General features: G+C 64.3%; 1 protein-coding gene across 5 annotated transcripts in view; it reads right to left on the bottom strand.

The window, feature by feature from the left end:
* BRF1 (BRF1 general transcription factor IIIB subunit) overlaps positions 1-14,503 on the bottom strand; it is a 63,657-nt gene that overhangs the window by 13,861 nt on the left and 35,293 nt on the right. For 3 of the 5 annotated variants that reach the window (XR_012002337.1, XM_072762508.1, XM_072762509.1), the window contains 10 exons: positions 13,049-13,198; positions 12,068-12,161; positions 10,997-11,123; positions 10,465-10,504; positions 10,290-10,382; positions 5,324-5,593; positions 3,908-3,969; positions 3,421-3,502; positions 3,291-3,346; positions 2,510-2,766 (listed from right to left, as the gene is read on the bottom strand). Coding sequence is in view for 3 of the 5 variants with exons in the window: in XM_072762508.1 (XP_072618609.1) it covers positions 2,510-2,766; positions 3,291-3,346; positions 3,421-3,502; positions 3,908-3,969; positions 5,324-5,593; positions 10,290-10,382; positions 10,465-10,504; positions 10,997-11,123; positions 12,068-12,161; positions 13,049-13,198 (1,231 nt within the window). In the remaining 2 variants the exon portion in view is untranslated. Of the gene's footprint in view, positions 1-2,509; positions 2,767-3,290; positions 3,347-3,420; positions 3,503-3,907; positions 3,970-5,323; positions 5,594-10,289; positions 10,383-10,464; positions 10,505-10,996; positions 11,124-12,067; positions 12,162-13,048; positions 13,199-13,979; positions 14,184-14,503 lie in introns of those variants that run through there. The other 2 variants (XR_012002338.1, XM_026012696.2) reach the window with 1 other exon arrangement.

Raw genomic sequence — 14,503 nt, forward strand, 5'->3', positions numbered from 1 at the left:
CCCCCGACTCCTGCCCCCAGACGCAGCACCCGTGGCCCTGACCACCTCCCCGACCCCCTCCCCAGGGCTCCCTCTGATGTCCCTCGTCCCAGCAGGCCCTGCGGGCCTCGTGCTCGTGACTCGTCCCCGTCCCCTCTGCCCTCTGTCCTCCTCCTGCCTTTTCTGGGTCACCAGCAGCTCTTCCACCCCCCCATCATTCGCATCCACCTGTGACTGCTCGGCCAGAGCGTATCCTCCGTGAACACACGGCTCTAACTTGTGTTTCAAACGGTCACACGTCCACACGATACAGACCTGTGTGAGTGACCGCAGCTGGCCCCGGGTCATGGGGGCACACGCGGTGCTGGGAATGGGGGTGGATGGGGGGCAGGTGCCAGAAGCCAGAAATCAGAATTTTTCTCTGAAAACTTTTTAATGTTGCTAACAGATCCAAATTTCACCTTAAACGCTATGCAGACCAACGGGAGACAGCCCCAGGCAGGTCTGATGCGTGCTTGTCGTTTGACAAATAAAAACCTAAAATCAGGGAAGGGGCACCTGGGGGTTCCTGGGGGCAGTTGGCTGGGTGCCGTGGGATGGAGCCCTGAGTCTTCCCCATCCCTCCTTACCCTGCTCACACCTGTGTGCACACCCCCATTCCCCTTCCCTCTCGCTCTCTAAAGGTAACCTAAAGTTGTACTGCTTTGCGGGCTCTCCCGGCGGTCTGCCCAGCTGTTCCTGGTCAGGGTTCCGGGTGGTTTGCTTCAGGAAGAACGAGTGGGGACCGCGGACAATGGCTGCGGTGGGAGACGCCTCCCGCTGGGCCATCCCTGGCCCTGATCATCCCTATGGCTGGAAGGTGAGTGTGACACGGTGGCTCTACTGTCCCTCCTCCAGACACAGAAGCCAGATCACCTTCCACACCGTCACTTGCAAGGAACAGAGGAACAAGGGCCGCCTACCAACGTTCCTCGGATGATGCTGGCCTGTCCAGGGGGACAGTGGGACCCCCCCTGAGAGGTAGGTTGTCCTCCTATGCCCTGGCCATAGAGGCCATCCAGGCTCAGGGACCCTGCTGCCCCAGGGCCTCTGGTGGGGGAGGCATCCGGAGGATCTCAGGTGTCTGACATGCCAAGAAGCCCCGGGGACACTGGGAATGGACGCTGTAACAGCTTGCAGCAGGTGGACAGGCGCTCCCGTGGGAGGCTCACGCCACAGCAGCAACCACCTGAGGCCCAGCAGAGACCAGAGCCACTGGAGCCAGAAGGTGGGAAGCTGGCCCGTCCGTCCACCGGCTGGAGGCCTCATGGTGGCCAGTGGCGTGTGCGGCAGCCAGCACGGAGATGGGGGTCTGGGCCTGACGCCGGCCACCCCCTGGTCCCCTGCAAGCAGCCCCGGCAGCTGTCGGCAGCCCCCCGGAGGGCCAATGAGCGTGTGGAAAGCACGCCCCATCCCCTGGCCCCCGGCCTGCTCACCCTACCAGCGCCTGGAGGGTAGACATACTAGCAGTGGTGGAGCACAGCAGACCCGAGACGGGCTTGTCCGTCCACGGGCAGCCAAGGGCAGGGCCGCAGCTCTGGGCAGCCCCTCTGCACCGTGAGCAGGGTGACCGGGCCCCAGCAAGGGGGTGGTGCGCCCCCTCTCCAAAGGGCAGCCTGAGAGGAAGGAGACCCTGGGGGGCTGGACGCAAAGCCCCCAAGGACTCAGGGTCCCCCGAGAGTCTCTCATGGTCTGAGGGTCCACCGACAGGCGGGAGACAGGCTGGGGGTGTGCTGCCCCCGACCACAATCAGAAGGGAACACAGGACGCTGGACAGTGACAGGCTGTGCTGGGCACTTGCGGATCGAGGGAACAGAAGGATCAAGTCTTTTTATAAAAAGTGTTCCGAGGGGCACTGGGCTGCCTCAGGTGGGAGAGCATGACTCAGGGGCCGTGAGTTCAAGCCCCACATCAGGTGTAGATGAGACTTAAATAAATTTTAAAAAAGAAGCATCATAAAAACCTTGGAAAACATTTACTCTGAGTTACGAGGAAATAAAGCAAACTAGAATATTTCTGCTTCTCAGATGAACCAGCATTAAACTGCTACCGACACATACCCCCCAGGCAGCCCGCGAGCTCCCAGGCCGGCCGGGGCACCTGTGCACAGGTGCACGACCTCCAGGGCCAGCTCGGCATGGCTAGGACCCTCGGGACCACAGCGCGGGCCATGGCTTCTGCCCTGATCTGCCCACCACCCTCCCCCCGCCCCCAGGGGGGCAGTCTGCTCTTGGCTCTCTCCCTGCTCTTCCTTCTCGGCAGACAGCAGCGCGCAGCCCGGGGAGGGCTGCACGGACGGCCCCTCCCAGGAGAACAGGCTGCCTCGGGAGCGCCTTGAGGCGGAACACGCTCCGCGGCCTCAGGACCCCTTCCGGGGTAGGAGCCCCCTCCTCAGCCCCCAGACGTTCGTTCCCAGCGTTCGGGTGGTGAGAGCACCCCCAGGCGTCCCGCCCCTGCCCGGGCCCAACACCCGGCCCGCCTGGCGCAGTACCTCTTCCCCACGCTGGTCACGGGGTCAGCCCCGCTCCTGCTGGCAGGTGTCTTCCTCCGAGACAGCTTCCGGGCGCTGGTGCGCTCCTCGGCCCTCGTGTCCTCCCCCGGCACGCTGCCCCCGCCCTTGCTGTTGAGATCCCTGAGCACGCTGTAGTTGATCTTGCTGGAGATTTTCTTCTGCTCCAACATCTTCTCAATGGCCTCCCCGGCCGTGCTGGCCTGGATCGGCTCCCGTCGCTTGCAAGACTTCTTGGGCTCAATGGAAACAGGAGAGTTACCGCCCCCTGCGGGATCTCAAAGCCTGCAAACCCGCTAGCAGCTGCGTGGGATTTGGGGAACAGACAGCTGGATAGCAGGGAGGGGGGGCTGGACAATCAGAGGCTGCTACAGACCCCGCCCAAGGAGCTGAGGTGTGCAGGGCCCCACACCACCTCCCCCTCCCCTGCCCGCCAGCCTTCCTGCCACACCGTTAAGGGTCCCAAACCCCGACCCCAAGCTCCATGCCCGCCTCTGGCCTCCTTGACTCCCTGCCAGAAAGGTTCTCGAGTGGAGCAGAGACCTGGCCGGGGTGTGCCCGACTCCTGCTACTCTTGCTCGGCGCAGCCGCGGAGCCAGGACTGACCCCAACAGGACTGACCACGAGACAAGCAGGCTTTCCCGGGACCCAGAGGCAGCATCTGTCCGAGGGGGGCCGGCCTCCTCTGTCCCAGGCTGCCACCCTGGGAGCCCTCGCGCCACTGGAGGCCCAGGCCGGCCCCACACACGCGAGCAAGCCCTACCTTGTGCTCCTTGTAGATGCCGAGCTCCTTCTCCTTCGCTATTCTTGCTTCTTTCTCTGTAAAGTCCACACACGGCAGGATGAGCGTGGGCCCCGGGGCCTGGGCTCCCGGGCGGGGGGCGGGCACTTACCCCTCTGCTCCCGCAGGTACTCCGCATTCTCTCGCATCCACAGCTCGGCCTTCACGCGGGCTTCCGCCTCGTTCAGGATGTACTGGGCAGAGCAGCACACTCAGGTCTCAGCCAGCAGGGCGCCCCCACCCACACAAGCCAGTCAAGGGTGGCCTCGGACCCATGGGACCCCAGGCCCACCACCAGGAGCCAGGCAGGACACCTGTCGTCCTCCAGCCTGCCCACGGCCAGCAGCAGGGGCCTGTGTCCCCACACCAGCACGTGGGCACCGGGGCCAGGCCGGACCAGCTGCGGGGACGTGGGACCTGGGGGCCATGTGGGGCACTACGGGGGATGCCCTGCCTGCCTGGGGAGGCCAGGGCTGCCGGCTGAGCCACCGCGGGCCTGTGGGGACCGGTGTGGGCAGGGCTGGCACAGCCCCACGGGCACGAACGTCCGCAGCAGCCTTGGGCTCCCGACAGGGCGCTCAGTACGTGTGGATGCTCACCCTGTCAATCTCCAGGTCATCGATGCCACTGAGGTCCAGCTCGCCGTCCCCACACGGGTCCGCTACAGGGAAGCACAGCACCAGTGTCATTTGGGGTCAAGCTCTGGTGTACAAGCGTACACACCCTCTAGGCCGTCTTGGGGGCTTGGGCCGAGGGCTCGTGGAAGCCCCCCTGTCCCCGCTCTGTGCGCAGTGTGTGGCTCACGCCCCAGGGCTCCGTGCAAGGAGGAGGCTAAACCAGAGCCACAGGCAAGGCAGCCCCACCAGGCCTCTGGGCTCCCGACGACAGGAGCACCTACAGAGCGGGAGAGCGGGTCATCCAGCTCTTCCACCCACCGGCCCAGGACAGGGCCCTCAGGGAGCCCTCGGCAATATGCTCAGGACATCATCAAACCGCCACCCACCCTCCTCCTGCCCCAGCTGGGTCAACAGCAAGATCTGCTCAGCCTGGGAACCGGGGCAGCCCCGGCTGTCGGTGGCCCCTGACCACCAGGCGGTCCTCTGCGGAGCCCGCCCAACTCCACCCACAGCCCGTGGGCCGGCTGGGACGCTCTCCTGCACACTGCGGCTCTGCAGGCTCCCTGGCGCTCGGGCACAGGGCTCATGCCCCTCCCTGCTCTGCCTCACTGCCTCCTCCCTCAGCTCCCGCAAGAATGGTCTCTTCCTGCCTCTTAAGTGCAGCTCGGTCTGTGTCCCCACCCCCGTCACCCTAGACGCCACTGCCATCAGGGCAGGCGCACGGCTGCCACCACCATGCCTGCCCAGAGGCACGTGATAAATGCCTGAGCAGCACCCATCTACAGGCTCCCAGCAGACAGAGGCCAAGTCCCAGGCGCCCGGAGACCAGGCAGGAGAGGTCTGCAGCCCGGAGGGCCTGGGGGAGCCTGTCCTAGCAGAGGGCCAGAGCCTGCTCTTGGGAGTACACGGTAGCAGAGCCAAACTGGCCTTCCTCCCAGAGCTGCCAGCGTCACCCCTGCCCAGGCGGCTCAGCACCGGCAGCATGGGGGCCAGGGGACGTCGGGCCAAGCATGGGGACTGTGCCCTCACTCAGCACTTGCCCTCCAGCTCACGCAGACGCTGGAGGGAAACCAGTCCCTGTCCCCTGAGAAGAGGCTCGCCCCAGGCTTCACACATGGGCAGGAGGGAGCTGCAGCCACAACCCAATCAAGCACGGGCTCTGGCCGGGACCTGGGCCCGTGCAGGAGGGTTCCGGAGGCGGTGACAAGCCCTGCTGGTATTCGGGATGTCAGCACACGCTGGGGTCAACGATGGCTCACACAGCCCTGCACCTCCACCTCCCACGGAGGCGGAGGGGTGACCCGGACCTGGGATCTGCCGGCCACAGCCTCACCCCACCTGCCCAGAGGAGCACCCCCTCCCCAGCCCCACCCCTCCCCGGGGCTCCCAGGCACTCACTGGGGTCCTGGCTCTGGGAGGAGATGCACTCTCGAATGGAGTCTGAGATGCCCAGGCTGGCCGCAGTGGGCAGGGGCCCGAGCAGGGACTCCAGGGCAGGGGGCCTGCTGCCACCCTCGGCACCTCCTGCCACCTCAGAGCTGCTGGAAATGCTGTCACCAAGGAGCTCCTGGTAAAAGTCCTTGTTCAGGTGGCTGGCCACAGCCTCCAGCTCCTCGTCCTCGGGGTCCTCCTCACCAAATAAGCTGGACGTGGTGTCTTCGACAGAGCCTACAAACACAATTTGACACACCCTGTGAACCAGGCGGAAAGCCAGGGAGCCCCACCTTTGTGCAGAGAAACACGGCCGTCCAGCTGCAAAAGGCATTTATGACACCAACTTAGGGAACCGAGTCGCACCTTGTCACAGCTGCCCGATGTCCACGTGCACACGAGGAGCCCTTGGCCTACACCTCATGCTGCAAAAAACTGAATCTAAATAAAAATAAGAGCTAAGAGCATAGAAGCTTTAAAAAAAAGGAGAAAATGTTTGTGGCTTCGAATCAGGCCGAGTTTCCCAGATGGGATGCCGACAGCAACCCACAAAACACCCCCGAGCAGGACTGCTGCACCTCGAGCTCTGCCCTCCTGTGAGCGTCTGTGTCTGCAGCCGCAGAGAACCCTCAAAGCTCTGTAACAGGAAAACACACGCCTCGACCGAACGCGGGCGAAAGGCCTACACGGGGACTTGGGCCACCCTGGGGCGCCACCCTCCCCCCGGGCCGGGAGCGGCGGGCCAGGGAGCAGCCCCTGCTCCAGTGGGGGGACACACGCGGCTGCGGCCACAGCCATGTCAGGGGACACTGGGTGGCTCCTCCAAGGCTGGGGCACATGCCGGGCTGCCAACCCGAGCAGCTCGGTGCTTGTCCAGGACAGAAGCAGGTAAACGGACACAGACGCTTGCACACAAATGTTCCTTCAGCCCCAGCTGGACCCGCCACCTGGGTGACTTCAGGGCACCAGAGACGGGGAGCTGTGCACGCGGGCCCGCGTAGTCACGTGGGGCAGAGGAGCCGAAGGGGAATCAGGACACACCACAGATGTGAGACCCCGGTGGCAGCAGGCAGCCGGGCGGGGTGACAGAGACCCGGGAGTGCCGGGGTGCGCACGTTCGCAATCCCAGCCACCGCAACGGTTTTGTGGTGTGTGCGTTTGTCGACACTTACCAAAGACTGCAGTTTATTTTTTCATTTTTAAAGGTTTTATTCACGTATTTGAGAAAGGCAGAGAGAGAGAGAGCGCACGCACAGCGCGGGGGCAGGGCAGGGAGCAGCAGACTCCCTGCGGAGCAGGGGCCCACGCAGGGCTCCATCCCAGGGCCCTGGGAGCACAGCCTGAGCGGAAGCCCACGTTCAGCGCCCGAGACACCCAGGGACCCCCGGGCTGCGTTTCAGGTTCGTAGTTCATTGTACGTGGATTACACCTCCACGGAATTTGCTAAAATGTCCCCTATGAACGTTTGGTTTTTATTTTTTTATTTCTTAACGTTTGAATTTTGACGTTTTAATTTTTAAGGTTTGAACGGCCCCCCCCCTCAGGGCCGCCTGGGCAGCTCAGTGGTTGAGTGCGGCCTTCAGCCCAGGGCGTGATCCCTGCCTGGGGATCGAGCCCCACGTGGGCTCCCTGCATGGAGCCTGCTTCTCCCTCTGCCTGTGTCTCTGCCTCTCTCTATGTGCCTCATGAATAAATAAAATACGAATCTTAAAAAAGAAAAAAAAAGCACACCTCAGAACACCCTACTCTACTTTTCCAACGCACGATACTTAAAAGTTGGGCAAGTACCGAGACTCACGTGAGGATAACGCATCACGATAAATGTTCTCTGGGGACGGGAGACCATTCGATTCCCTGAGAGCAGAGAAATCGTGGGAGCGATGGCCCTTCCCGATACATCTGCTGCACCTCCGCCGGACGTGTGGGCACCCCCGCCTGAGAGCCAGGCCCGGGCCTCAGCCGCCCCGCACCCTGGGCGTCCACAGTCACGTCCCGCCGGCTGGGCCCTGGAGGCCTCCCCGCTGGCCTCACTGCTCCCAGGTGGCTCCCACTCCCGTGTCAACTCTCCCCTTCAACCAGAGTCAGACCGTGCCGTTCCCCCCGCCCTGCCCCCGCCCGGGACCCCCCACACCCACTGTACCCCAGGTGAGCACCAGGCCCCCTCATTCACCTCCAGGCGCCCTCACTTCCCAATCACTGCCTGCCCTCGCCGGTCCCTCCCCTGGTGTGCCGTCAGAACTGTGTGTCGTCTCAGGTCCCCGCGGCGAGGCTGGCAGCAGGAGGCCAGCCCTGCTGCCTGCACCCCCACGGCACACCACGTGGCGGCACGGCACACTGAGCCAAGGGAACACGGGAGCTGAGGCCTCGCCAGGCAGCCTCCTGTGACCAAGGGGGCTGGATGACCCCACCTACTTTTGGGCCCAGGCCAGACAGAGGGGATGACACATCTGCCATCCCGATGACACAGAAATGGTCTAGATAACCAGACCGTGGGGAGCAAGGAAGAGGGAGGTGTCCCGATGGTCTTGTTGGGGAACACGTGTGAGAAGCTGAGAGGGGGCAGGAGGTGGGGAGCTCCCTCACGGCCGGGGCAGGGCATGCAGGTAGGCGTTGCCTAAGAAATGGCACGAAGAAAACCACGGCACAAAGCCAGACCTCCCCAGGGTCCAGAGAACACCACGCGGCAAGTCACTCGGCCACATGTGAACGAGCCCCAAGCGCTAGAGGAGAAAAGCCGCGGAGCGGCTCACAAGGCAGCACCCAAGTCTGTGCCATACAGAAGAGGAAGGCCCGGGGGAAGGGCCGGGGCGGGGAGCAGAGCGGCACACGCACACCTGCGGAGGGCCTCCCACGTCACCCGGAGCGCGACACCACACACGCCCGCCAGCCAGCAAACGGGGGCTGTGGGGGTCACGGTGGGGACAGGCCGACACTGGCCACCTCCGTCCTCAAGGGGTTAGTGGGCGAGCACATGAGGACCAGAGCTGGTGACGCCCCAGGAGACGCACAGTCCCGTGGGCATCTCCAAGCACAAGCGCATAGGAGACGGCATGGAGGACAGTGCCCGTGACACCCCCGGGCACACTGATGAACATGGACATTTACACCAAGACCCGAAAACCAAAGGCATCCCCCTGGGACTGTAAACCCCTCAGGTAAACTTTACCATCAAAGAGAAATGCCAGGCCAGCCCCGGTGGCTCAGAGGTTTAGCACCTGCCTTCAGCCCAGGGCCTGATCCTGGAGACCCGGGATCGAATCCCACGTCAGGCTCCCTGTATGGAGCCTGCTTCTCCCTCTGCCTGTGTCTCTGCCTCTCTGTGTGTGTCTTTCATGAATAAATAAATAAATAATATTTTAAAAAATACAAAAAAAAAAAAAACAAAAAAAAAACAAAGAGAAACGCCAGCCGAGACTCAGTGTCCCAGAGGCTCCGACGAGGCTCGGGGTGCCCGGCACACACGCCACCTCAAGCCCCAGAGTACATCCGTCAAGCCGTGACCCCAAAGGTCAGGACACGGCGAGGCTGAAGGCGCGCAGAGGGAGAAGCAGGAGTCGCTGACTCAGCACACGGGAGGCAGCACGATCTACGACCGACGCGCACGGCACTCACGGGAAATCTCTAACTAGCTACGAAAACTGGAAAACCCAGGCATGGGGAGAAAGGCGGAGAAGGACACATCTGTGGGAGGCACGAAATCAAACGCATCCTGAGACGCGTGACTGCCCAAGTCTGCTGTGGGGCCCAGACAGGGCAGCCCGATGCCAGGTTGCACTCACCACGCCCAGAAAACCCCACGTTCTCTCCACGAGCCCTCCAGACGTTAGAGACGGTCACCGACAGCCGACACAACACCCAGGGAGGACAGTGGGTGGGCACGTCCTTCCCAGGGCGTCTCAGCCCAAAGCCTGCACTGTGTCCTGGGCGGCACCCAGGCCCCGCAGGCAGCCAGGCCATGTGCCCACCGCCACCACTGCGACTCAGCAGAGCGCTGAAGGGCCAGGCCCTGGTCTTGGTGGCGGGAGACATCAGGGGCCCGAACGTCAGTGACAAGCACGAGGCAGCCCTCTCTGTAGAACACACCACTCACGTGGAAAACCCAGTGAGCAAGAGCACAGTACCAAGAGCAACACAATTCCCAACACACGAGTGCACAGGAGCAGCACCTAGAAACCAGGGGAAGGACGTCGCTCACGGTAGCAGTGGAGGGGGGTGGCCTGGCGCAGAGACGCCCACTCTCGGGAGGGAGTCGACGGGGCACTGGGCCGGGGCAGGCGGGCAAGAGGCGTCTCAGATCGTGCGAGGAAATACGATCGGTGGCAGACCCTGGGCTAGAGAAGGGGCGGAGATGCTACCCTCAGACCGTCTGAGGCGAGGGTGAGAAGCGTTGGCTCCAGCGCCTACTCAGCACCTGGTCCTGGTCAACAGACAGGCCGTGCAACAGGGCCCAGCTGTAGACCTACAGCCCCAGAGGACTGGGAAGGACGGCGACGCGCCAGCGTCCAGCAGAGAAAGCAAGACCACGTGTGCGCAGAAGGATCCACCCAAGAACACACACCGCAGCTTTGCAAGGCCCCAGTAGGAAACAGAGGTGCAGGGGAGCTGTGACGTGGGGAAGGAAGCCCCAGGATGGCCGAGGAGGTCGCAGGCAATGGTGGCAGGAAGGGATTCTGGTGGGAGGGGGCATAACAGTCTGGAAGGAGGATCCAGGGGCTGAGAAGCAGCTTCCCCCTGAGGCCTGGAACCTGGGGGAGCCCCCGGACATTCAGCATAGCAAGTGACGGCAGGAGGTGGCCAATGGCCAGGGCAGTAAGTGGGACCCTGTGAAGTAGGACCCTGTGGCTACAGACAGGGTCTGTACCTGCACCCGTGCCTGGCAGGGGTGAAGTGAGCGGGGCTGGCCCAAGGCCGTGTGGGTCGCGGCTGGACTCACCGTCCCGAGTCAGGGTGGCAAGGGCGCCCTTCGCCTTTGGCCGGCTGTTCTCCAGCTCGATCTCGATGGCATCCTGATAGCTGGATATCTCACCTGACGTGACAAAAGCACACAGTAAGCACAAACCCCGCTTCTCGGAGGAGACGGCGTCTGTAACGTAAGATCGCTTGGTTACCTTCAACTTCCTCCAGTTTCTTGGACAGAACTTGTTCAAGCTGAAACAAAGCAATGAGAACGTTCAGCAAAGAAATGAGGAGACCAGCCCGGGAAGCAGCACCCTCCAGGGTGCCCGGAGGCCCTCCACGGAGCGGCGGCCCAGGGTCCCCAGCCATCCAGGTAAGTCTTCACAACTGGGCCCCACAGCAAGGCAGCACTTGCCCAAGGCACCATGCCCGAGGCACCCAAGGCTGAGCCTGGCACAGACCCTAACGGCTGCGGGGAAGGCGGGAGGACCATCTCGAGACCCGGCACTCCGTGTGCCACCCCTAGTGGGCAGCAGCGGTGCCCCTCCTGCACCCCTCAGCGCCTCACCCCACCATCTGTCTGTCCACCTCTCCCCGCAAGCCATGTAGACGCAGACCCAGTCTAGCCTTTGCAACTGAGCCACTTATTTCAAAATAAGAACGTGAAACGTGAGATCTAGAAAATGCTGCTAGATACTCTCGGGCTACACGGGCAAGGCAAGGCCAGGCCGGCGGGGGGCTCACCTGCTTCATGCGCAGCTTCCGCTGCCCGGCTGTGTACGAAGGGGGGTCACACTCCCCCTCCAGGTCGATCCTCATGAACTCGTCCACGGTCAGCTGGCTCGTGGGTGTGTCTTCAAACTCCGTCAGCCTGGAACAAGAGATGTTGCAGGGGGCCCAGGGCCCTTGGAGAGAGCCAGCCCAGCACCCCAGCCACGCTCAGCCACAAGCACCAGGCCCCAGGGAGGAAAGGCCACGCATGCCTGTCGCTCCCACAGGGAGACTCAGAGAAGGCCCAGAAGGAAGGAGACCCTAGGTGGTCACTGACTACAAATGACCTATGTCTTATGTGACCTATAAAACATCTAAAACTTTTTATTTTGGGGCAGCCCGGGTGGCTCAGCGGTTTGGCGCTGCCTTCAGCCTGGGGTGTGGTCCTGGAGACCCGGGATCGAGTCCCGCGTTGGGCTCCCTGCATGGAGCCTGCTTCTCCCTCTGCCTGTGTCTCCACCTCTCTCTCTCTGCCTTTCACAAATAAATAAATAAAATATTTGAAAAAATTTTTTAATTTTAATAAAAAAATTTTAAATAGATTTAAAAATCAAATGAGTGAAACGCTTCCTTTTAATCTGCCTTTGGAAACCGCCACAGGAAAGGACCTCAGTTGAGAAACAGCCATCAAATGTTCCAGATTCGTGGTGTAAACAGCTACAGCAAAAGGTCTGCCTGCGGTCGAGCTGGTGACTCTCCAGTCACAGCCCACGTGCAGCTCATGCTGGAGCTGAGCTCTGCCGCCCCATGAGCGCTGCATCCCAAAGCAGAGCCCGTGAGCCCCTGCTCCCATGGCGTGGTGGCCCTCATCTGAGCCCGGCTTCCCTGACCAGCCAGTCAGCTCTCAGCCAACCCCCAACCTACTTTAGAGAGAAACTTGGGGTGGAAGTGTCCCCACGGCAGATGCAGCTGGTGTGGCACCAGGAGGGCTGACCAAGACGCCCTGGAGGGGAGGCAGGAGGCCCCTCGAGGACCCCGGCCGAGCTGGACCCAGACCAGGAGGTGGCTCTGAGCAGCCCCAGGCCAGGAACGAGCGCCACCTACCTCTTCCGCAGCGTGGACTCGCACACCTTGACCACACTGATGACCTCTTTGACGGTTCTCCGGAAATCGTGCATCCTGGCTGCAACCAGAAGTGCTGGAGAGGAGCATGACGGGGAATCAAGAGTCAGAACAGGCAGCAGCAGCCCAGTACTCAGGGGCGGTGAGAGCCCTGCCTGGGGGGCCTGGGCCCAGTCCCCGGCCTCACCATGGGTAACGGTCACGCAGTATACGTGACCGTCCCAACACCCGAAAGCCACACGCTGCTTTCCATCCAACTACACTATGGTTTAAAAAGGGAGGAGGTGCTGCACCACACATTCTTCCTCAAATATAAAGAGGGTTAAACACGTCTCTGAGAACCTCGCGCACCCCCTCAAAGTCAGTGAGTGACCTCTAGGGAGCCTGGTGGTTGTCCACGGAGGTAAGGGTTGTGGGGACACAGCCCAGGTCGGGGAGCAAAGGGGGTGGGCTGACTGCGGGAGGCCGAGCTGGCCGTGCGCCTGGAACGCAGGCTGAAAGGACACGATCCTGCTGGTGGCCGAGTGCAGGCCTGCAGACCCTCTGCATTCCAGGAAGGAGTGGGGCAGGGGTGCTGGGGGCGGGGCTGCCAGAGAGGAGTCAGGGCCTGCCGGGAGGACTCCAGGCCCCAGGGCTACGTCAGACCCCAGGGTGTCAGGCACAGGGGGAGGGCTCAGACGGGAGACTGGGCCGCTACCCTCTGGGGGGCTAAGGAGACGGCCTGAAAGGCTGGGGCGCCCTCTGCAGTGAGGACTCGGTGCTGGGGGCGGCCTGGACGCAGCCTCGGCCTGCATGAGTGCTGCCCTGCCCCCGTGGCTGAGTCAGTGTGGGGGGCAGCTGGGAGTCCTCCAGGGCCAGGTCAGCTCTGGAGACCGCCCGCCCCCACCCACGTGCTTGGCCTCGCCAAGTCAGGACAGAAGCCACCCGGGGCCAGTGGGGCTGGTGTGAGCGCAGGGCCGGTACCCGCTCCGCAGAGGCCCGAGGGCCGCCGGCCGGTGTGCATCCAGTCCCTCTTCATCCTCTGCAAGAGCCTCAGGGCTGTCATGGACACCTCGTGGTTCTTCTCACCGAACTCCAGCAGGTGGGCAAAGCGGGGGATGTAGAGGCACGGGTCTGCGGCAGACACACTGCGTCAGCGGGGCCTGCTGCGAGTCCTGGGGCAGGAGCCGCCCCCCTCACCAGGCCCTATGCGCCGAGTTCCAGACCCAGAGGCACAGGGCGCACAGCCTCCCCGCCAGGGCGACCCTCCCAGTCCCTCCCACAGCTGCCCGGGGCGGGTGCGGAGCCGCACGCAGCGCCTTTCCACCATCTGCGGCTGCACCTGCTAGTGTGACCCGTGAGCTGCGCCCTCTGCCCTCGACCGCAGGGGTGCGCGTCTCCAGTGATCCCCTTGTCAGCAGGGCAGGGCTCCCGAGGACCCAGGGCGCGCGGCCGCCTAGGGCGGGGGGGGGGGGGGGGGGGGGGGACCTGCGGCCTCGGGCACCGGGCGGCAGAGCGTCGGGCGGGGTCACCTGGGAGGGCCCTGCCCGGGCGGGGCGGGGCGGGGCGGGGCCGGGCCAGGCTGGGGGCGGCCGTGAGCCCCAGGGGCCGGGGACCGTGCCCGGCGCCCGCCGTCCTCCCCGCAGCGGGGCCCACCTGGCTGGGCTCTGGGCCCTCCCACCCCCCCGCCCGTCTTGGTCCCCAGAAGGGAGCAGAGATGAGCGGCCCGGGGGCGTGCGGGTCCCCGGGGCCGTGGGGCCCAGGCGGGGCGGGCCCAGGCGGGGCGGGCCCAGGCGGGGCGGCCCGGCCCGGCCCCCGCACGTGTCTCGGCCGCTCGCCAGCAGCTTCCAGACGCCCCGCTCCGTGTCCCGGGGCTCCCCGGGGCCCAGGCTTTCCCCCGCGAAACAACCCAAACCTTAATAGCGGACGCGCGTATTTCTCGCCGAGAAAAGGTCTTTCAGCGGCCGAGGCGCGACCAACAGCCCAACCGCGAGGGAGCAGGGGCCGCGGGGGGCGGGGCGGGCGCCGTGGGGACCCGTGGGGACCCGCCGGCCCAGCCCCGCAGCGGACCCTGCTGTCCGAGGCCCCGCAGCCGCCCGACCCACGGCCAGGGAGGGGCAGGAAGGGCCGGCGGGCGGGGGCGACCCCGCGACAGCAGCGAGGGGCCGTGCGCGTGCCCGCATCCGGGCGGGGGCCCTGGACGCTCCGCAGCGCCGCGCCGGGGCCAGGCGCGCACCCCGCACCCCGCACCCCGGGGCCGCGCGCCCCTCGCTCCCGCCCGCGCCTGCGCACCTGCCGCCCCGCCCCAGCCCGCCGCGGGGAGGCGGGGCCGGGACGCAGGGCCGGGAGCGCGCACGCCCTCCGCGCGGGGGCGGGGCCGGGACGCAGGCCCGGGAGCGCGCACGTCCCCCGCGGGGGGCGGGGCCGGCCGTGACGGGC

This window comes from Vulpes vulpes, chromosome 6 (genome assembly GCF_048418805.1).
Source record: "Vulpes vulpes isolate BD-2025 chromosome 6, VulVul3, whole genome shotgun sequence".
NCBI classification, from domain to species: Eukaryota; Metazoa; Chordata; class Mammalia; order Carnivora; family Canidae; genus Vulpes; species Vulpes vulpes.